Source organism: Elgaria multicarinata, chromosome 11 (genome assembly GCF_023053635.1).
Source record: "Elgaria multicarinata webbii isolate HBS135686 ecotype San Diego chromosome 11, rElgMul1.1.pri, whole genome shotgun sequence".
Taxonomy (NCBI): Eukaryota; Metazoa; Chordata; class Lepidosauria; order Squamata; family Anguidae; genus Elgaria; species Elgaria multicarinata.
Genome location: NC_086181.1, coordinates 40,285,281 through 40,306,828, shown reverse-complemented (window position 1 = coordinate 40,306,828; position 21,548 = coordinate 40,285,281). Strand labels below are relative to the sequence as shown.

The following is a 21,548-nucleotide window of genomic DNA, read 5'->3' as shown; positions in this document are numbered from 1 at the left end:
AATTCCATTCACAACACTCACCCCAGGGTGAAGGATTTCTCCTTTCTCTGCTGCTCCCCCCCCCCAACAACAACAAAAATCCCATCCCCAAGAAGTACATGGCAGGACGTCGCCCATATCCCTCGTCCAGCTTTAATCGCCTCCATCACGAGAAACATATCAAGGGACAGTGTATAGAAAAAAAAATGAGAGGAGGGGGGGGGAATAAGTCTGCAGTTCCCAAACGGTTCCCTCCCACCCAGAAGAGACGTGGTCTTCTCTTGTTGACGCTCCGTGGATGGTGAACAATTCTGCTGCATGTCCCCGAACCCCCCCCACAGTTGCATGGCGATTCTTTTTCTTCTTCTTTTTTGGTCGTCCTTGGAAAAGGTGTGCGTGGGAACACGAAACTGTCGTTTTCTTCTCCTCCCAACCCACCAAAAGGCTGAGGGTTATTTCACAAAGACGACATTGTTATTGGAATTGCGGGAGGCCAGCCAAGCTAGAAACACATCCCTGCAAGAGAGAGAGAGAAGAGGCAGAAAGCGTTGAGATGAAGCTTCCTAGTACATCTCTGCATCTACTCTAAAATAGCTGAGGAAACATTTCTCTCTTCCCCCCCCCCCATCATAAGACTAGAACCCAATTTCTCTCTCCCCGCCCCCCTATCATAAGACTAGAACCCAATGAGGTCATTCCTTGAAGCGGATTGATGGGAGATCCAAGACAAATGAATGGAAGTCCTTCACACAGCACAACTTTAAAAGGGGGATGGACAAATTCCTGAAGGTTATCAATGGCTAGTGGTCCTGATGGTTATGTGCTACTTCCAGTATCAGAGGCAGTACGCCTGTGCGCACCAGTTGCTGGAAAACCTGAGTGGGAGGGTGATGTTGCAGCCATGTCCTGCTTGTGGGTCCCTGGTCGATAGCTGGTTGGTCACTGTGGACAGAGTGCTGGACTAGATGGACCCTTGGTCTGATCCAGCAGGGCTCCTCTAATGTATCCCAAAAGAGGGGAAACGCTGTTCTCTAACTCCAAAAATGTATAAGGGTACCTTGGAATCCTCAAGCATAAGTGGGAGCTACAACAAAGTGTTGCAGCATGTCACATCCTAGCAGAACCGTGTTCAGGATTCCTGCCAGCCAGACATATCCTTCAGGGATACTAGACAACAGCTGGGATTGTTCAGCTTGGGGGAGGAAAAGGCGTGTGAGGAGAGGCATGACAGGTGTGTACAAAATTATGCCCGGTGTAGAGAATGTGGAGAGGGAGACATTTTTCTCCCTCTCCCATAAGACTAGAACCCAGTGGGGTCATCTCGCGAAGCTGATTAGTGGCAGATTCCGTTCGGATAGAAGAGAGCAACTTTTTCAAGTGAAACGATGGACTTCGCTACCAGAAGATGTAATCGTGGTCACCAATTTGGGTGGCTTTAAAAGGGGGTTGGATAAATTCCTGGAGGCAAAGGCTATCAATGGCCCCTAGTTCTAATGGCTATGGATGCTAGGGTGACCCTCTGAAAAGGAGGACAGGGTTCCTGTATCTTTAACAGTTGCATAGAAAAGGGAATTTCAGCAGGTGTCATTCGTATATATGAAGAACCTGGGGAAATTCCCTCTTCATCACAACAGTTCAAGCTGCAGGCGCTATACTGCAGCTATACTGTGACCAGGTTTAAAAGAGGGCAGGGCACCTGCCGCTTGAACTGTTGTGATGAAGAGGAAATTCCATTTTCAATACAACTGTTAAAGGTACAGGAGCCCTGTCCTCCTTTTCATAGGGTCACCTTAATGTATGCCAGTTGCTGGGGAACATGGGTAAGAGGGTGCTGTTGCACTCATGTCCTGCTTGTGGGCCCCTGGTCGACAGCTGGTTGGCCACTGTGTGAACAGAGTGCTGGACTAGATGGACCCTTGGTCATAGGGTGACCCTATGAAAAGGAGGACAGGGCTCCTGTATCTTTAACAGTTGCATAGAAAAGGGAATTTCAGCAGGTGTCACTTGTATATATGGAGAACCTGGTGAAATTCCCTCTTCATCACAACAGTTAAAGCTGCAGGTGCCCTGCCCTCTTTTAAATCTGGTCACTCTAATATAGCTCCTGCAGCTTTAACTGTTGTGATGAAGAGGGAATTTCACCAGGTTCTCCATATATACAAATGACATCTGCTGAAATTCCAACAGCTGTTAAAGATACAGGAGCCCTGTCCTCCTTTTCATATGGTCAGCCTACTTGGTCTGATCCAGCATTAGGGCTCTTATGTTTTAACGTGTAGGCCTACAACTCCCAACAGCTTCCACCAGCACACCTGGAGGGCTCCCAGGTGCTGTAAAGAGCTTGAGCACAGCCTTCTCCCTCCCTCCTGTTCTCTGTCTTTTCCAACTGACAATATTCCTCGGTTACGGATCATTCTCAATTCTCATTTGGCTCTCTGGGGTGGAAAGGCGTGCATTAGTGGGTTTTTTGTTCTTTTAAAAAAAGATGTTTTGCAGTCTGCAATTGTCAGTTCTCCCCTGAGCGTGCCGGTGCCTCCCTCTGGTTTGCCAGCAGGCCAGGTTTGGCGCGGTTTCTGTTGGCACTCCCCCAGCTGGTAACGTTCACCTTTGTAGTGCTGCGACTAATGATGGAGAACTGGGGGGGAAATGTTTCTCCCGGACCCTGTTGAATCACGTGCTCCCTCCATCTTCTCCCAAATTGTATGGGGCTTGGCTCATTTCGTTGGAGGCAGCTGAGGCCCCTTGCTCAGATTTATATGCGTGGGACCGGGGAGTCTACTAATTGGACATCACGATCGACTAAAATGACCAAGGGGCTGGAGCATCTCCCCTATGAGGGAAGGTTATACTGGGATTGTTTAGCTTGGAAAAAAGGTGGCTGACGGGAGACATGATAGAAGTGGAGAAAATTATGTGTGATGTGGAGAAAGGGGATAGGGAGACATTTTTCTCCCACTCTCAAAATACTAGAACCAGGGGGTCACCCCATGAAGCTGATTGGAGGGAGATCCAGGAAAAATAAGAGGAAGGTTAAATTATGGAATTCACTATCGTAAGCTGTGGTGATGAACACCCATTTGGATGGCTTTAAAGGAGGGGGTTGGATCAATTCCTGGAGGAGAAGGCTATCGATGGCTACTAGCCCTGATGGTTGTGTGCTATCTCCAGTATTCAAGGCAATAAGCCTGTGTGCACCAGTTGCTGGGGAACATGGGTGGCAGGGTGCTGTTGCACCATGTCCTGCCTTGTCGGTCCCTGGCCGATGGCTGGTTGGCCACTGTGTGAACAGAGTGCTGGACTAGATGGACAATTGGTCTGTTCCAACAGGGCTCTCCTTATGTTCTTACGGTAGAAGATCTGGCTAGCCTGTAACACATTCAGTTGTTTTGTGACTTTAAAATGACAGTTCAGCGTAGAGTCCTCACTGTTTTGAGTACGGAGAGGTTCCCTGCTAGACTGAGCAAACGAGGAGACCTCCGTGACGAGTTCAGATTCCACCTAAGCCATTTCAAATGACAACCAATCCTGTCCTTCCATATCCCTATAGCGCCCCCAGCAGGCGGGCTAAAGCTTTAGACCTGGCAGTAGAGAAATGTCCTCTGTAGGCCGGCCCTCTGATCCTGTTTGGTTGGAACGGTCAGTCGTTGTACCGCCCCCTGGCATCAGACAGGCCTGCAGCCCACACACACACACACACACACACACACCTGCAATGTTTAACCACACACTCATTGCTGCAGTATTCGTTGTCCCAGTCGCTGTTGGCCACAGGGGCGTTGTCGCAGCCCACGCGGATGCAGCGAGGCCGAGGGGACATGGCCACCGGCGATTCGGACACGAGCTCCACGTGCATCGGCGTCGGAGACTCCACCTGGGGAGGGGGGGAAGGAGTGGGGGACGGAAAAGGAAAGGAAGACGACCCTCATCAGTTTCATGCAGCTAGGGCGAGCAGAAATTCCCTCCAAGCGAGCAGGTGCACGCAGGGAGGAAGCCTTTGGAAAGAGGAGATTCGTACCTCTTTCCCCCCCTCCTCCTCTGCCCCCTTCAGGTCAACACCGTTAAAAATGGGACGGCTGAGAAACCTGGCAGATTTATTTGCAGCCTGACTGAATGCAGTTACCACCCAGCGTTGGTTGGGGAGAGGTTTCTTTCAGCCAACAGAAACGTCAAGGGAGGTACAGTCTTCTTTCCTGGGCCAAGGTTCCCAAACACCCATGCTAGCTTCCTTCAAGCAGGGGGATTTGAACATGTAGGTGAACAATGTCCATGTATAGACGGGCGATGGCCTGTGCCATGTGCTTATTTGAACAGGTACTTGAGGCATTCCTTAAGATGGGGGTCAAAGCTCTTTTGGCCCAAGGAACAAATTGGCAGGTGGCTACTAGAAGGAGGGCTTTCTCCGCTGTGGCCCCCCGGTTGTGGAATGAGCTCCCCAGAGAGGTCCGCCTGGCGCCTACACTGTACTCCTTTCATCGCCAGCTGAAGACCTTTTTATTCTCTCAATATTTTAACACTTAATTTTAACTTAAATATAAATTTTACTTTTCTAACTCTGTATTTTAATCTTATATCAATTTTGTTGCATGGTTTTATCCTGGTTGTGCTTTTTATACTGTATTTTGTATTTGTGCTTTTAACATGTTGGTTGTTTTATGATGGTTTTAACTTTTGTGAACCGCCCAGAGAGCTTTGGCTGTTAGGCGGTATAAAAATGTAATAAATAAATAAATTCAATTCCAGAGAAGGGCGGTGGGGTGGGGGGAGTGGAGGCCAGAATGACAGCACAATTTTACCTTATTGCCAGTAACTATGGATGCAATCCTAGGCATAGAAGAGGCATTTCAGCCTTTTAAAACAGAGGGGAGGGGGAGCACAAATACCGGGGATCCTTCAAATGATAGGTGGCCAGAGGGAAGGTGATGGGCACCTTGGAAAACCCTGGAGATCCCGCGTTGGCCAAATTTGGCCTGTGGGCCAGATATTCTGCTCCTCTGCCTCCTGACGTGCAGAGGTGCACCGGCATATCCCCGCCCCCCGCCTCTCCATTCTCTCGCCTGGATGGGGCGAGTGCTTTGACAGTCTGGATGGCGAGAACGAGTCCCTCGACTGAGGCTTCCGACACGGAACAGAGAAGACAGAGGGAAGGGTATTATCAGGTCCTAAGTCCCACTCGCCCCTTATTCCGGGAACCGGGCCCGGTGTGCTAGCACGCCGACGCCAGGCGGCCTGGAAGCTCCCAGCGCTAGAGGCTTCTGCGCGTTCCCTTCCACGGCCTCTGGCCCCTCATCGCCGTCGGAAGCCGGGCTTTCGTCGCAGGGATACCCGGTGACCCGCAGGAGCCCAGCACGCGCTCAGAGGCGCTCTCGATTCACCCGCTTCCCTTCTCCCGCAGGCACTTACCTCTGGCACCACGTCAACCGGCTCTGGGGAAGGGTGGAGGTCGGCGCCGGGCCGCTCGGGGCTGCCTTCTTCCGTCCGCAGGGCGATGGGCTGGATCTGCAGGGCGGGCGGGGGCAGGATCTTGATCTGCAGCGGGGGCGGGGGCTGCTGGAGGTTGAGGCGCACCTTTTGCTGCAGGGGGTGCTGCTGCATGGCCTGGAGGGGAGGGGGCTGCTGCAGGATGGTGACCGGCTGGGCCGGGGGCTGCTGAGGCATCTGCTGGAGAGGTGGGGGCTGGAGCCGGGGCAGGTGCATGGAGGTGGCCGCTGCTGCCGCCGCCGCCAAGACGGAGCGGGTCACGATCTGGGTGGTCCCCGTCCCGGCCTGCAGCTGCCCCAGCTGGATCCCCCGCGAGGTCACCATGGTGGCGGGGATGACCGTCACCACGCCCCCTTGCGACGTGACAGCCAGCGAGGAGGGCAGCATCTGCTTGGGGATGATGATCTTGGTGATGCTGGTCTGGCCCGCCGACTGGGGGCCCGTGCCCGAGGTCACCACGACGGTGGGCTGGGTGGAGACGATGGCCGGCGGAGGAGGAGGCGGGGGGCTCTCGAGAGCCGGCGGGGCGGGCAACGCCGGCGCCGGCGGAGAGGCAGACTCCGCCGCGGGGGCCGGCTGCTCGGAGGGCGAGGAGATGGGGTCCAGTTCCACGGTTTCGATGATCGCCTGCGAAGAGGAAAGCGGGGAGAGGAGGGAGGTGAGAACCGGCCCCAAACGACCCGGGGGGTGGGGGTGGGACTGGCTTGCTACACGTTCACCCTCTGGTTTCGCCCTCGCTGGAATTCGGGGATCTAATTCGAAACCTCCGGGTCTGTTGGGTGTGTTTAAAAAAGGGAGGAAAGGAGGCAACAGGCGTCATAAGGGAAGGAAAAAGAAAATTAAAGAAATGGCAGGTCAGTCATGTTTTAAGCATTTGGGGGGGGGGAATAATACACTGCCAACCCCTTACCCAAGAGTGCTTACAAGGGCTCCCCTCTCTAGCCCTGCCCCACACAGAGGGGGCAGGGAGGGAAGGCACAGCTGTTCCGCTCCCAAGCCTCTTAGGAAAAGGGGGGGTCAAGATCCTATGAAACAGAAGCAGGCAGCGAAGTCCTCCTCTATCCTCACGCCAACAGGAAGCAGAGACTGGCGATGCAACACCCCCACTTTTTTTTTTCTTTTGGCCCCTTGTCACAAGCGCCACAGAACGAGCCATCAAACGTGGCACGTCGCGGAGAGGCAGAGCGTGGGGCTTGCACGCAGGAGGTGCCGGTTTCAATCTTTGGCCCCTCCAGCTGAAAAGGACCGGGTAGCAGTCGATGGGGAAAGACCCTTTTCTGCAACTGCCAGTTAAAGGAGACCTTTCGGTGCCGGATGGGCCCTCGGCTCCATCTGGGGCAGCAAGGGTGGTGAACCTCTTTGGGCCCAAGAGCCCAACTCCGTCTCAGAGGGGGGGCTGCATTCCAGGGGGTGGGCGGGGCCAATGCCAAAAGGGGCGGGGCCAAAACACCACCCTATTGTCACTCAAAGCTCTGTCTGCCTCAGGGGAGGTGGCTCAACCTTTGAGAATGGGGGGAAAGAATGTGCAAACGCCAGGAAACCATCCAACCGTTGGGGGACAGGAAGGGCACGGCCTTCTAGGGAAACCCACAGGGGCAGACCAGGACCCCAGGTAGATTAGATTTGGCCTGCCATGCAAACCCTCTAACCCTGGGCATAGCGGCCCATGTCCATTTCACCTCTATCCATACACGCATCAGGTAAGCCCTCCCAGGTGGGAAAGAAGCGAGGCTGGCAGAGGCCAGCTGGCCGGTCCTTCATACCTGGCACTCCTGGTTGTCCCGGTAGGCCGCCAGGGCTTTCAAATATTCCTTCTTTGCTGCCTCCGTTTTCCGCTTGTAAACCTGCAGGGGAAGGGAATGAAGGCCGTTGCACAAGGTACCGGATTCCCCTTGAACCCTCACCTCTTTGCCGCCCGCTTAAACCACCCCCTCCGGTGCTTGCCACGGGGCTTCTTGGAGCCCCTGCCACGATGAGCAAGGAGGAGAACGCCCAGACAAAACAAGGACTAGTGACCCATGGACACGCCACGTAAGTAAGGCCGCAAAAGGCTCCGTCGGTTTGATGAAGGAGACGCTGACAGGCTAAAAAGATCCTGCAACTCATCGGTCCGCAGATTTAAATTAAAGGAAAAGTGTTGTTTTCTGAAACACGTCGTAGTTATTTTTTAAAAAAACACAGGCGGTTTAAGAGGCCGTCATTCCTGCATTAAGGGAGAAGGAAGAGACCTCTCCTATGACAATGGCTGCCTCACCTACAAATAAAAGATGCTTTCTTGAGGTCTACGTAGTTGGTTTTGCTCCTACGCAGACTTCAAATTAGCTTATCGACTACGGTTCCTTGAATTGGGCAACAGCAATGGGCCGGTTCGCATGATCACCACAGCCCAGTGGGTTGGAGGTCATGTGGGCGGCCATTTTGAATATTAAAAAAAAAAACCCTTGGGGTTTTGCCATGGTTTATCGTGTCGTCTGAACCCAGGTGCTGGGGGTTGTTTGAGGGTTAAGCAACCATCCCTATAACCCACGGTCACTTGTTGGGTTATTTGAGGGCTAACCTCAGAAAGAACTCCTGCCACTCAAGTTCGGAAGACATGAGAAACCATGGCAACCTGCCGCTGGCAGGTGAATATTCAAAATGGCTGACCTCAAGTTACACAACCCACTGTTGTGGGCTGCGGTGATCGTGCAAACCAGGCCTATAACTTACCAAGACTGCAGATGCCGGGTTACCTCAAAACAGAATTCTCTCCCCACTCCCCTAAAAAAACCCTCTTCCTAAAGCAAAGGATATTTGTAGCTGGTGGCGATATGCCCCGGAGGCGCTGGTACAGAAATCAAGCCTGCCTCCAAATTGCTGCTTCCTTCTCCCATGCAGCAGGGAGATGGCACACGCTTGGCACACAAAAGGTTCCGGGTTCGATTCCCTGCACTCCCAGCTAGATAAGACTGAACTGCAAGTCTCATCATTCCCAGCCAGCATGCTGGCTGGGAATGATGAGACTTGCAGTCCAACACATCTGGAGGGCACTGGGTTGGGGAATGCTGCTATAGAACAGAGGTGGGCAAAAACCAGGCTTGAAGGATCCATTTTGGCTGGGAGGGATTACCAGAACCCCAAATCCCCCAACGTCAGCCTGGTGCAAAAGGCGCTAACTTCCAACTCAAGGATGCGGAGGCCAGGAACTGGTTTCGAGTGCTAGAAACGAACGGCACTCACGGCCCCCTTCCGACCGCAAATCCCCTCCTGGTTCTCCCAAGCTTTGTTCATTCCGGCAGGGTAATTTGGGGAGGGTCGTTTTGCGGCAGCTGCAAATCCCACAGAGATCCACCTTCTGCCTGTCCCTGCTGCAGAAGAACAGAGTCCTGCTTTCGCCAGCACCCAAAGGTCCTCTCCTCTGCTGCTTTCGCAGAAACGCCGCCTCCTTCCCCACCCCTCCGTCCTCAGTCTCCAGCCCCATTCGGATTTCCTCCCCCAAACCCTCTCCCCCCCTTCCACACATACTTGCTTCTGCTCCTCCCCCAAGCTGTCCCACATGGAGGCGACAATCTTGGAGACCTCGCCGAAGGTGGCTTTGGGGTTCTGCCCCTTGATGGCCGCCTGGGTGTCGCGGAAGAACAGGGCGTAGGCCGAGACGGGCTTCTGGGGCTCGTTGGGGTCTTTCTTCTTCTTCTGCTTCTTGGCCGGCTTCGGCTTCTTCACCGCGTCCAGCACCACGGCGGGCGGAGCCACCGGCGCGGGGGCCACCACGGAAGGCGTCACGGCCGGCTTGGCCACGGAAACTTGCTATGGGGCGGAGAAGGAGAGGGTCAGAAAGGGCCCCGTGGTGCGGAGACTCAACCCGCGGGAAGATGGAAGCGGGTCCCCGCTTTGCTCACTCGCACCCAGCTGCTGCCAGGGGATGCTGGCAATGGGCGCGAGGCAGCAAAGACAGAAGGGCAAGAGGCAGATAAGCCGGGCTGGCAGATCTAAAAGCAACCCACAGGAAACAGCCTAACCACAGTGCAAAAGAAGGGAAGCAGGCCGTTAATTGGAAAGGAAAAAGAGGATTTTGAGAAAGCTGGGGCGGGGGGCAGGAGATAGCATGCACCGCCTTGCTTTTAGAAAAGGAGCACAGCTCTTGGGAAATAACGCCCCCTACCAAATAGGGGAGAGCCCCCAGGGGGCAGCCAGTAGATGGACAGAATTCACAAGGTGCCCCAGAGATGTCATGATACGCGAACAGCTGCCAGGACACATGTCAGGTGAGTCTGCATTTTTATTGAACCGGCCAAGAAGACACATAACGGTTAGATCGGGGTAGACAACAACTCCCGTCAGCCCCAGCCAGCATGGCTAACTGCCAGGGATGATGGGAGAGAAGAGTCCAACAACTGCTGGAGGCATACAGGCTCCCCGCCTGACTCGGGGAGAAGGATCGGAAAAGCACATGCCCTTCCTCCCAAGGAGGGCCGGGATCTCTTCTCCATCCCTTAACCCATAGTTAAGGGTTTTGGTTAAGGGTTTTAACCAAAACCCTTAACCAGCAGGGTTTAAGGTGTCTTCTGAACAGGCCCGATGGGCTCAGAACCCCAGCAAGGGAAGATCAGCCTGGCCCAAAATGCATTTAAATGCCCTCTTATAACTCAGTGCCTTGTTCTGGCCTTGAGAAACTAGGCGCTGTCCTCTTCCTCTGCCCTCCCCTGCCCTTCCCCTCTTCTGCCTTGCCATTTGAGTTTGTGAGTGAGGCCTGTCTCTCTCTGTCTCATAAATAAATGCATGGAGCCCTTCATATTTGCACATCTGTTCTAGGTGTCCGCAATCTGGCCAGCAGCAGCTTCAGGAAACACACACACACGGCCCCCGGCGACAAGCAGTCCAAGACTCACCCGCCTGATCTCTTCCGTCTCCTCTTCGTGCATGGAGCTGGCGGGCGAGGGGGTGGGCGAGAGCCGCTCCTCAGGCGACTGGGCAGCGGGGGGCAGGATGGCCCCACCCCCCAGGCTCAGGCCCAGCTGGGAGCTGAGCTCTGACTGGTCGATGGTGGTCAGCTGCCCATGCCCCATGAGGCCAGAGCTGATGTCCGTCATGGGCACGTCGATGGTGACGGGCGGGTTGGCACTATATTGAGTCCCCATGGGGTGATCCAAGTCCTGTAATGGGTGTAGGGGGGGGAGAAATACATGAGGTCATGGAGACGGTCTCATGAAAGTAAGGAGCCACAAATCCACAAAGCCGGTGTTCCGTTTCGAAAAGCTTTGGGCCTGCTTTGCCTCGCATTCTCTTGACCTGTTTTAAGCGTGAATGAGGAATTGTGAGTGGGAAAGTTAACGGCTGAAGGTAGAGGATGCCGAAGTATGTGGTGTGTGGATTGCGGAGAAAACAGGAAGCGTAGCAGTCAACTGAAAACATCTGGAGAAGGAGATAAAGCAAGGAAACTCCCTACATTCCCCTCAGAAGCCGCAGGGGCCTGACCAGGGTGATGGATGAAGGTACCACAGCTGGCCATTGGGACGGATGGACAGGCATTGTCAAAGGTGGAAACCAGTCAAGAGGCGAGCCGAAGGCAGAAACCCAGCATACCAGGGGAATAAGTACCTACCACTCCCAAGTTGTTAGTAGAGAGGCACAACCTCAGCATCCGAGGGGATGTTGTTGTTTTAACCATATGTGGTATCGTATAATAGTATAGTAAAATTTCAAGTTTGTACGTGTTGCAATGATCTGTGGATTGAGCAATAAACGTTTTGTGGTATTGCGTGCCTGTAGAACGGCTTCTCTCCGTCCCACCCAGCACGCATCTCGTTGTGTGCGGATGTGAGTCTGCACGTCGGCTCGCTTTGCTGGGACACCTAAATTGGCTTATGGTTCGCAAGACGTATTGGAAAGTTTACCGGATTTCTTTAACAAAACGTTACACACTTGCCGTGCAACTATATAAATACTTGTGCCAGTCTCATGTGCTTTTTAGGAATCTGGTATACCGAAGTAGGAGTCTAATAAGCCAGGACCGTGATGTGCCTAGGATTTAGAAGCTAGTCTTTTCGACTAGAAATGTGCGCTTTCCAGGACCTCCGTGAAGTGCGCAATTCCCCTGGGCACACCATTAGCATGTGCAGGGGAATCGCTCACTTTGCAGAGACACCAGAAAGCGTGTTTTGCCTCCCTCTGCACCACTCCAAGAGGGCCCGTAAGGCCACGATTGGCACCGGGGTGGGGCAGGAGGGAACGTGATTTCCCCAGGGCTGGGGAAATCACGTATTTCCCCCCTCCATTCTAATGGCGGCCTCTGCCATTAGAGTGGAGGGGGGAATCGCGTTTCTCCCCCAGCCCGCCATTGGGGGCCTTAAAGGCCCTGTTAATAGACCCCCATCGGTGGGTTGAGGGAGAGAAGGCAGGAGAAATTGCATGTCCGTTCCCCCCTCCTCTCTAATGGCAGCAGCTAACATTCAGTGATCATTCAGGACAGCTAAGTCTGGAACCAGTTTGCCTTGGGCTAGAATAGGGGTGGTATGCAGCCCACCAAGCAGTTTTTGGCAGCCACCGGACCCCCGCTGCACCTGCTGCTGCCGGAAATATCACAGCGGCACTGCCTGAGATTTTCTGTGCCAGCGAGGGAATCCCTTATCTCCAATTTCTGATGAGAGATAAGGAAGGGATTCCCTTGCTAGCGCTAGGAGGGAACACCCAGGCACTCTCTAGCTAGTGCTAGCAAGAGAATCCCTTTCCTTTTCTCGAATCTCTGATGAGAGGTAAGGAAGGTGTTTCCTTGATAGTGCTAGCAAGGTGGTCCACTTTTTTTTACCTTGGATCTCAGAGTCAAAAACAATAGCACACCCCTGGGCGAGAAGAATCTTTTGCAGAGTTCCAGTGAGAGGTAGGCCAACCCATAAACCAGATTTGGCCAGAACAGCAATGTGCCCCTAATCTCACCAGTGCGATATTCTTGCTGCAGACCCGATCCGCTCCCTCACCTTGCCCTTAACGCCACCTCCCGGGGCAACGCGAAAACCGACCGGACTCACCATGGCCAGCCCGCTGCTCAGCAGCCCGCCCCCTTGCTCCATGAGGCCGTGGCTGATGCCCACGGGGATGTCAAGCGCCTGCACCCCATACTGGGCCGAGAAAGTGGCATCTGGGGCAGTCACGGGGTCACCCAGGTCCTCAAAGTGGCCAACCACGTCAGAAACGGCCAGGGAGGGGTCGGCGTCCAGCGCGATGGGTGGGATCTCAAACTCTTCGTCCCCGAGGCTTGGCGTGTGGAAGGTCTGAGTGGGGAAAGGAGAGACTTTGATGCAGGCGCAGAAACTTCGGAAGGTGCCCCAAACCAGGGGAGACATCGTCCCACTGGCCCAGTATCATTTACAATGGCTGGCAGAACCTCCCAGGCTGGGAAGGGTCTTTCCCCATCACCTGATTTTTAAGCCCGTCATATCCAGTTACTGAAGTCCTCAAACATTTGTCTCTGGTCATAATCACAATTCATGAACTTCTCAGTTATGGAGGGGAACAAAGCAAAGTTACCCATTATCTCCGTTACCGTACGTCTTAGCTGATGACTCTCCTGCCACTGCTAATCCATGTATTCAAGGGCTGCGTTCGGACAACACAGTAGTCAATGGTGGGTTAATACTGAACTCCACAGTTGGCTATCGAGGGGGTGATCCCCACACAAAATGATTATAATCAACTGTGGTGTGGATTAAGGCCAGCGTCAAGTTGACTATTAGTCAACAGTGTTTGATTGACACATCCCCTGCCCTCTCCCCCTCCAGTCCTCCAGTCCTCCTGCTGGTATCCCATCAGCCATTGGGAGTTCTGCTGGCTGGCCTAGGGTGCCAGCTGCCGCTTTGGTCACTCTTACCATGGGACTCTGTTGTTGCCGAAAATAACCAACTGCGTGCGCAGAAATAGCCAACGGTGCCCGGCAGACGGCACAATAACCAACGACTGTTCAAATAATCAACTCTGCACAGCGTTGGTTAGTTGTGTTGGTTATTTTGGCCGAAAAAACCAACCGTGGTGTGAAATAGTCCCGACACACAACACAATAACCCACCATTGACTATTGTGTCATCCGAACCCAGTCAAGGAATACATGTTGGACATACAGAACATCAAGCAGGCTTGTTTGTAGGTGATACGGTCCTCTACATAATAAATCCACTATCAGCACTACCAGAAATAATCTCTGGGTACAAAGCAAACGATCATAAATCAGAGGTGATTGAAGTCAATCTATCTGCAGTTATACACAAGCCAGTCTAGAAAAGAAACTTCCTTTGGTGTGGATTACTAAGCCTTGGCGACATTTAGGGCTTCATAACTCTCCCTCGCTTAGGAACTCAATAAACTTAATTATCAGAGCCACTGTACACACAAATTCACTCGGGATACCCAAATACGGGATAAGGAAAAGTGTATCAATAGTGAGAATGAGTATCTTGCCTAGAGTACTTTTTTATATGAAACAACTCCTTTCCATCTGCCAGATATTGAACTGGGGCCCTTCCGCTTGTAAGGCGTCTCTTCAAGCTCCCCCTTGAGCTGTGGCTGGCAAACCCGATGGATGCCTGTCATGCAGCATGTAGACGTCACATCCCCGGCCCTCCCTCCGTCCCGTTGCCTGCGCAAGCAGCCCGCATGATCTCACCTCAGCCCCTGACAAGAAGGGGTGGGCCGTCCCGGTGATAGCCAGGTAATTCTCATTTCCTCCAGGGAACTGAGGAGAGAATGGAAAATGTTAGCAACCCATTGCTATGGCCTTATTGTGTATGGCAACTGGTCAAAAACAGCCAAACAAATCCACAGAGCAGGCCCACTCACAAATCAAGAGCACTTAAAGCAGTCAGTTCTGAGCACCACCTCTGGACCGCATTATTTTTATTCATTCATTTAATATTGCATTTATATCCCGCCTTTTTCCCTCCAAGGAACCCAAGGTGGCGTACATAATCCTCCTCTCCATTTTATCTTCACAACAACCCTGTGAGGTAGGCTGGGCGGAGAGCCTGCGACTGGCCCAAAGTCACCCAGTGGGTTTCCATGGCCGAGTGGGGACTAGAACCCAGGATCTCCCGACTCCCAGTCCAACACTTTAGCCACTACGCCACACCGGCTCTTTATCCAGAATATGTGACCGAATCTTTTTTATTCATTACGTATTTGAAATTTCATTTATTACATTTCCATACCGCCCAACAGCCAAAGTTCTCTGGGCGAAGATTAAAACCTCAAAAATACATTATAGAAAGCATTTACATACAACCGCAGAAACAGACCGCACGTACAGAGATAGACATATACCTAAACACAACTTTAAACAAGCAATAAAACAAATCCAGAACCTGGTTAAAACCTGATTGCATGGTGCCAAATGCTTGAGAGAAGAGGAAGGCCTGAACCAGGCACCGAAAAGATAACAACGTTGGCAAAAAAAAAGGGGCCTCATCAGGGAGATCGTTCCAAAACTGGGGGGCCACTACCGAAAAGGTCCTCCCGCTTTTTGTCACCTTCCTAGCTTCTCTCAGAGGAGGCACTTGGATGAGGGCCTTAGGCCATGACTGTTCATAGAATCATAGAATAGTAGAGTTGGAAGGGGCCTAAAAGGCCATCGAGTCCAACCCCTGCTCAATGCAGGAATCCACCCTAAAGCAACCCTGATAGATGGTTGTCCAGCTGCCTCTTGAATGCCTCTAGTGTGGGAGAGCCCATGATCTCCCTAGGTAACTGGTTCCATTGTCATACTGCTCAAACAGTGAGGACGTTTTTCCTGATGTTTGGGTGGATTTGTGGCAGGAGAGGTGCTCCACCACGTATTCCAGTCCTGAGCCATATATCCTGCCCTCCCTTCCGAGGCACGCAGACTGTTAAGCATGGCTCTCCCACTGCCAACCTTTGTCTTCACAACCACCTTGCAAGGTAGGGAGAGGTAGTGAATGGTCCAGGAGCGCTTTATAAGCTCCATGGCTGAGAAAGAGAACTAGAACCCAGGTCCAGCGTGACACTCTAAACCCAGGGGTCGGCAACTTGCAGCCCTCCAATGCTATGGAATACAACTCCCAGGATCCGTAACCACTGGCCATGCCGGATTAGGCTTAGGGTACATGTAGTCCAAAACATGTGGAAATCACCAACCGGCCTTACCTTTGCACTAATCTCTATACGACGCTGTGACTTAGGCCACTCTCTAAATCATTCTCTTTGTGCCACTCAGCAAATACATTAAAAATGAAGACATTATCAATCAAGTCCCTCGAAACCTGATGATCAGCTCTATCAGACCTATGTACAGCGGCCGGTGGCTGCCCGACAAAATCTATCCCCCATCCTACATCTTTGTGCAACTTTGCCTGAGCGGAATAGCTTGGGGTGGGAGGGTGGGTGGGCAGGGAGCGGCTTCATGGCCCTAGCAACACTTGGGAAGGAGAAAGGAATGAAGATTCCAGCTGGACGTCAGGAAAAACTTCCTGACTGTTAGAGCAGTACGACAATGGGACCAGTTACCTAGGGAGGTTGTGGGCTCTCCCACCCTAGAGGCATTCAAGAGGCAGCTGGACAACCATCTGTCGGGGATGCTTTAGGGTGGATTCCTGCATTGAGCAGGGGGTTGGACTCGATGGCCTTGTAGGCCCCTTCCAACTCTACTATTCTATGATTCTGTGTTGAAAAGATGCTTCTGCCAAGGGGCAATGGGGTGGAACTGGATACAGCTGCCCCGTTTCACAAACAAACCAAAGCTGAGGCCCCGGAGACCCAAAGCTTGGCGTGGTCGACGGACAAGAAAAATACGTGGCAAAACTTCTGATGCGCCTTTAACCTGCTGTCTGTGGTGCAGGAATCGGCACACAAAGCTTCTCACAGCACTAAGATCAGCATTTTCAACTGCAAATGAGTGCAGATCCAACAGCGGCTAAGGAGCACAGAAGTACGAGCCTGGCCATCTTACCAAGGCGGGGAGATCAGCTTTGCAACCCGATCTATCGCCGCCTTGCCCAACTTGATGCCCTCCAGGGGGGTTGGACTACAACACCCAGTATGCCCCAGTCAGCTGGGGTATGCTGGGTGTTGTAGTCCAACCCCCCCTGGAGGGCATCAAGTTGGGGAAGGTTGCCCTATCAGATTTGGTACAATCAATTATTGCTACATTAGTTCGACGAGGCCCAATGAACAGCCTCCGGGAACATCCAACGCTGAACTGTGTAGAAGCAAAGAAAGAGTGAATGACCCATCACCACTAGCCCACGCAAGAGCAGGCTGGGACGCAACATGAGAGATTATACAGCTCAGTGGTAGAGCACACGCTTTGCATGCAGAAGGTTCAACCCCCGAGGATCTCCAATTAAAAAGGATCCGATTGGAGGTGATGGTTAAGTCTTCTGTCTGAAACCCTGACAGGCAATTGGCAGCCAGGGGGCAAGATTAAGGGACCTATGCTCTGATTCAGTACAAGGCAGATTCGTAGGTTTATGTTCCCTGTACCAAAACAGGGCAGATGAACGGGGAGAGACCAGGAAAGGGATTCTAGCATTTTCAACCCAAGGTCATCCCATCCTGAGAGTGCCAAAACTGAGGTTTATGTGCACATGTATTGTGACTTGTTCCGGAACGTGCCTGCCTTGATGTTCCAAGCTCCTGGGTATACACGTCGTTCAGGGGAATGGCAGAAGGTACGCTACAACCGCACAAGGAGATCCCTCAACCCATTTTTGTGGCCAGGTCGCAAGAGGGCACAGACCGGAAGGTAAGAACGGACATTAGGATTGTAAGTCCGTCCAGCTCTATGCAGCGGTCTCCAAACAGCTATGTATACGCGCACACAGAGCGAAAGACAAATGTCATTTCAGAACTTGCTGAGCCTTCCAGCCGCTTCAAAAGCCCAAGTTACAGTCCTCCGCAGGCAACTCAGTGTACAAGTCTTCTACAGCAGGAAAAGGCAAAGAGTTGAACAGACCAGAGTCAGTTTTCATGGGCCGTCACCATTTTACCCTGAGCCACTTTGCAGTAAAGTACGAGCTGGGTGGCACTTTGACCTCCACTCAGACACATGTTCCAGGGAGCTTTTTGGATTTATTATTATTATTATTATTATTATTATTTATATAGCACCATCAATGTACATGGTGCTGTACAGAGTAAAACAGTAAATAGCAAGACTCTGCCGCATAGGCTTACAATCTAATAAAATCATAGTAAAACAATAAGGAGGGGAAGAGAATGCAAACAGGCACAGGGTAGGGTAAGCAGGCACAGGGTAGGGTAAAACTAACAGTATAAAGTCAGAACAAAATCAAGTTTTAAAAGCTTTAGGAAAAAGAAAAGTTTTTAGTTGAGCTTTAAAAGCTGCGATTGAACTTGTAGTTCTCAAATGTTCTGGAAGAGCATTCCAGGCGTAAGGGGCAGCGGAGGAAAATGGACGAAGCCGAGCAAGGGAAGGAGTGACCCTTGGGCAGGTGAGAAACATGGCATCAGAGGAGCGAAGAGCACGAGCGGGGCAATAGTGTGAGAGGAGAGAGGAGAGATAGGAAGGAGCTAGACCGTGAAAAGCTTTGAAGGTTAACAGGAGAAGTTTATATTGGATTCTGAAGTGAATTGGAAGCCAATGAAGAGATTTCAGAAGCGGAGTAACATGGTCAGAGCGGCGAGCCAAGAAGATGATCTTTGCGGCAGAGTGGTGAACAGAAACCAACGGACTGATGTGAGAAGAAGGAAGGCCAGAGAGAAGAAGGTTGCAGTAGTCCAACCGTGAAATAACCAGTGCATGAACAAGCGTCTTGGCGGAAGAGACAGACAAAAATGATCGAATCCTGGCAATATTATACAGGAAAAATCGCTGCCTTGCCCATATTGATAAGCAAAGATGTTACTACCTCACACAGTTTGAAGAGTAAAGAAAAGAAAAGGCAATTTAGCCTGCCTTTTGGGGCAGGGGGGGTAACAGCTACATACATCATGCAGCTCAGCTACCATGGAGCAATACAGTTTTCTGTGGGATCACAGGCTTGGAAGGACTCAAAGTTCATTGGATCCAATGCCTGGCCCCTCTACCCTTGCAACATACACAGAAACACACAAAAAAGGCAGGATACATCACTCAAAGTTCAAGACAGGCCATCTGAACAAACAGAAATAGAAAGAAGAAACGCAGGTGAACAAAGTGACATGGTTTGAACATAATGACAGCTCAGGTGCTAAACAACCCACAAGTTGCTGTGCGCAAGCAGGACAGACTGGCCAGGTTATTGAGCATGATGTGGGAACCCATAGTGCTGGGTTGTTGAGAGGCTGAACGACCTACAGTTAATCTACACTGCAAGCTTTCTGCCATTCGTCTCCAACAGCCCATGGGTTGTCATTACGTACTAAGAGGCAACATGTGTGAACCCGAAGTGCCCACAGTGGGATGACTGAACAAACCAGGCAAAAATGGAGAGGAGTCATGCACAAAACCAGCTGCTACCCAAATCTATTCTGGTATGGAAAGAATACCAAGGAAAGAATAGAATTATCTATTCTTTCCTTGGCACTAGAGAGAACAGGTATGAGCAAATGGCATTCAGCGAATGGACACAACAACTATACTCTGGCCAACAAGGTATCTCCATTTGGAGTATTTCTTTATTCCTGAAAAAAAGATATGGAGAGAGAGTGGGGGAAATGGACACAAGTTTTTAAGCCAAAACTGGATATAGAGAAGAGAGATTACAGTCTCGTAAAGAATCCTTTGCATGCATGTCAGGCTCTCCCTAATAATTTTCAAAGAACTTAAGAGCAGCCATGGTGGATCAGACCAAAGGCCCACACAGTCCAGTATTCTGTTCACACAGTGTCAAACCAGGTGCCCCAATGGGAAACTCACAAGCAGGACATGAGTGCAACAGCACCCTCCAGCCCATATTCCCCAGCAACTGATGTACTTAGGCTTACTGCATCTGATACTGGAGAGCAGCATAGAATCATAGAATAGCAGAGTTGGAAGGGGGCTACAAGGCCATCGAGTCCAACCCCCTGCTCAATGCAGGAATCCACCCTAAAGCTTCCCCGACAGATTGCAAGATTCTCATAGCATATAGCTATGAGAACCAGCATATAGCATATAGGTTCTCATCGCATATAGCTATGAGAACCAATAGCCATTGCTAATCTTCTCCTCCAGGAATCTATCTAACCTCCTTTTAAAGCCTTTCCTCCCTCCCTCCCTCCTTGACTCCTTTTCCTTGTGTGTCATGTCTTTATTAGATTGTAAGCCTGAGGGCAGGGACTGTCTTTTTTCCTAAGTGTAAGCCGCTCTGAGAGCCTTTTTTGGCTGAGGAGCGGGGTATAAGTATGATAAATAAATAAATAAATAAAATAAAATAAAGCCATCCAGATTGGTGGCCATCGCTACATCTTGTGGAAGAGAATTCCTGCCGTGTGAAGAAGTGTGACCTTTAATTTGTCCTGATGCTCCCATTTTGGAGAACATCCCATGATCAATTTCAGCCTAAGTTCATTAGCATCACAATGAAGAAAATTCCCACAATGAAAGAGAAACCACAGCTTCTGTTTTAAGGGCAGGGCTTTCCCCCTGAGGTTAATTGAGGTCATTTAGCCAGCTTTCTCACACTCCAACCCATTTGAGCAAAAAAAAAACAATCTAGGGATTAATTTTTTTATCTCCAAACCCCCAAGGCAACTCTATAGATATTATCCTGCTTCCTGATAAAACTCTCATGCCCATTCCAATGTACATGGACTCTCCTGCCACAGACACACAAGATATGCTACATCCTTACCAGTCCAAGTTTCACTCTACACACAACATGTCCATGCAGAATCCCTTCTCCAATAATGCATCCCAATAGATCTTGGTTGACCCCATATCGTGCCACTTTCCTGCATTCCCCTAACTCCCTCCAGCTAAATGGCGCCTTCCTGCTTTTTAACCAGCACCCACCATCCTTTCATTCCCCAAGCCTGCATTTCTCTTTCTTCAACCAGGCCTACTGCTTTATATGCATCCATCCATCGCTATTAGCCACCTCCAAGTACCAAGCAGGATGGGGGAAAGCAACTTTGTGAAGTGCGCAGGGAGCTTCGGCTATCAGGCGGCATAGAAATGAAATAAATAAACTTGGGGGGAGGTATCACTTTCACAACCTGCTTAGCTTCCCTTGGGCATTTGGCCGGCCACTTTGAGGAACACGATCCTGGTTTAGACAGAGAACATAAGAAGCACCATGATGGATCAGACCAAGGGTCCATCTAGTCCAGCACTCTGTTCACACAGTGGCCAACCAGCTTTTGACCAGGGACCAACAAGCAGGCCGTGAGTGCAACAGCACCCTCCAACCCATATTCCCCAGCAACTGGCGTATATATGGGCTTACTGCCTCTGATACTGTTGTTAGCACACAGCCATCAGGGCTAGTAGCCATTGATAGCCTTCTCCTCCAGGAATGCATCCAACCCCCTTTTTAAAGCCATCCACATCTCGTAGCAGCGAATTCCATCGTTTAACCATGTGCAAAGAAGGGCTTTCTTTTTGTCCGTCCGGAATCTTCCAGAGACCAGCTTCAAGGGCTGTGGCTGGATCCAGCACAACTCTTCACAACCAGTCTTAAGAAGAAGGGTGAAGAGTGGTTGGGGTGGGTGGGGGCGGTGTGGGGGGGGGAGGGGCTCAGGAAGCCCCAGGTCTATCTTACACGCGATTTGCACGTGATGCCGCATTATGTAGTTCCGACACATCCAGGCTTGGGGGTGGGTCGCCGAGGGGCCAGATTGGAGAAAGCTGCTTGAGAGACCTTCCTTGCTTTCAAGGGGGGGGGAATTGGGAACCACAAGCAGCCACACAGCCCCATCTTCCCTCTCGTGCCTTTGCTCCCCGCAGCCATGCCGTGTGGGGGGTGGGGGTATCTCATCGCCCCCTCCTCTTTAAAGGCACAGACCCCCCCTCCCCTCCTAACTAGATTACCTTTCTTTCCACCACCCCCACCACCCGACCCCCTTCGCCCTCTCACCTCCATGGCCTCCGCGTAGCCGCCTCAGCTGAAGAGAGGGGGAGATCCCGCCGCACTCTCCCCCTCTCCCCTTCTTTCTTCCCCCCAGTTCCTCTCCCGGAGCCGGAAACCTCT

General features: G+C 51.6%; 1 protein-coding gene across 1 annotated transcript; it reads right to left on the bottom strand.

The window, feature by feature from the left end:
• Positions 1–95: 95 nt before the first annotated feature.
• On the bottom strand, positions 96–21,548 carry TOX4 (TOX high mobility group box family member 4). The gene is made up of 9 exons (XM_063137840.1): positions 21,435–21,548; positions 14,090–14,158; positions 12,462–12,704; positions 10,326–10,589; positions 8,962–9,243; positions 7,221–7,301; positions 5,380–6,084; positions 3,687–3,850; positions 96–495 (listed from the first exon to the last, which is right to left on the bottom strand). The coding sequence occupies exons 1-9, from the start codon at positions 21,438–21,440 to the stop codon at positions 432–434; spliced, it is 1,878 nt and encodes a 625-aa protein (XP_062993910.1). The 5' UTR covers positions 21,441–21,548; the 3' UTR covers positions 96–431.

Bases quoted from the DNA above. Each gene is read 5' to 3' on its own strand.
- TOX4 (XM_063137840.1), bottom strand. The intron at 12,705-14,089 runs GTGAGATCATGC...TTCCCCACTCAG, and splicing joins CCTTCTTGTCAGGGGCTGAG to ACCTTCCACACGCCAAGCCT. The intron at 3,851-5,379 runs GTAAGTGCCTGC...CCCCCTCCCCAG, and splicing joins CGGTTGACGTGGTGCCAGAG to GTGGAGTCTCCGACGCCGAT.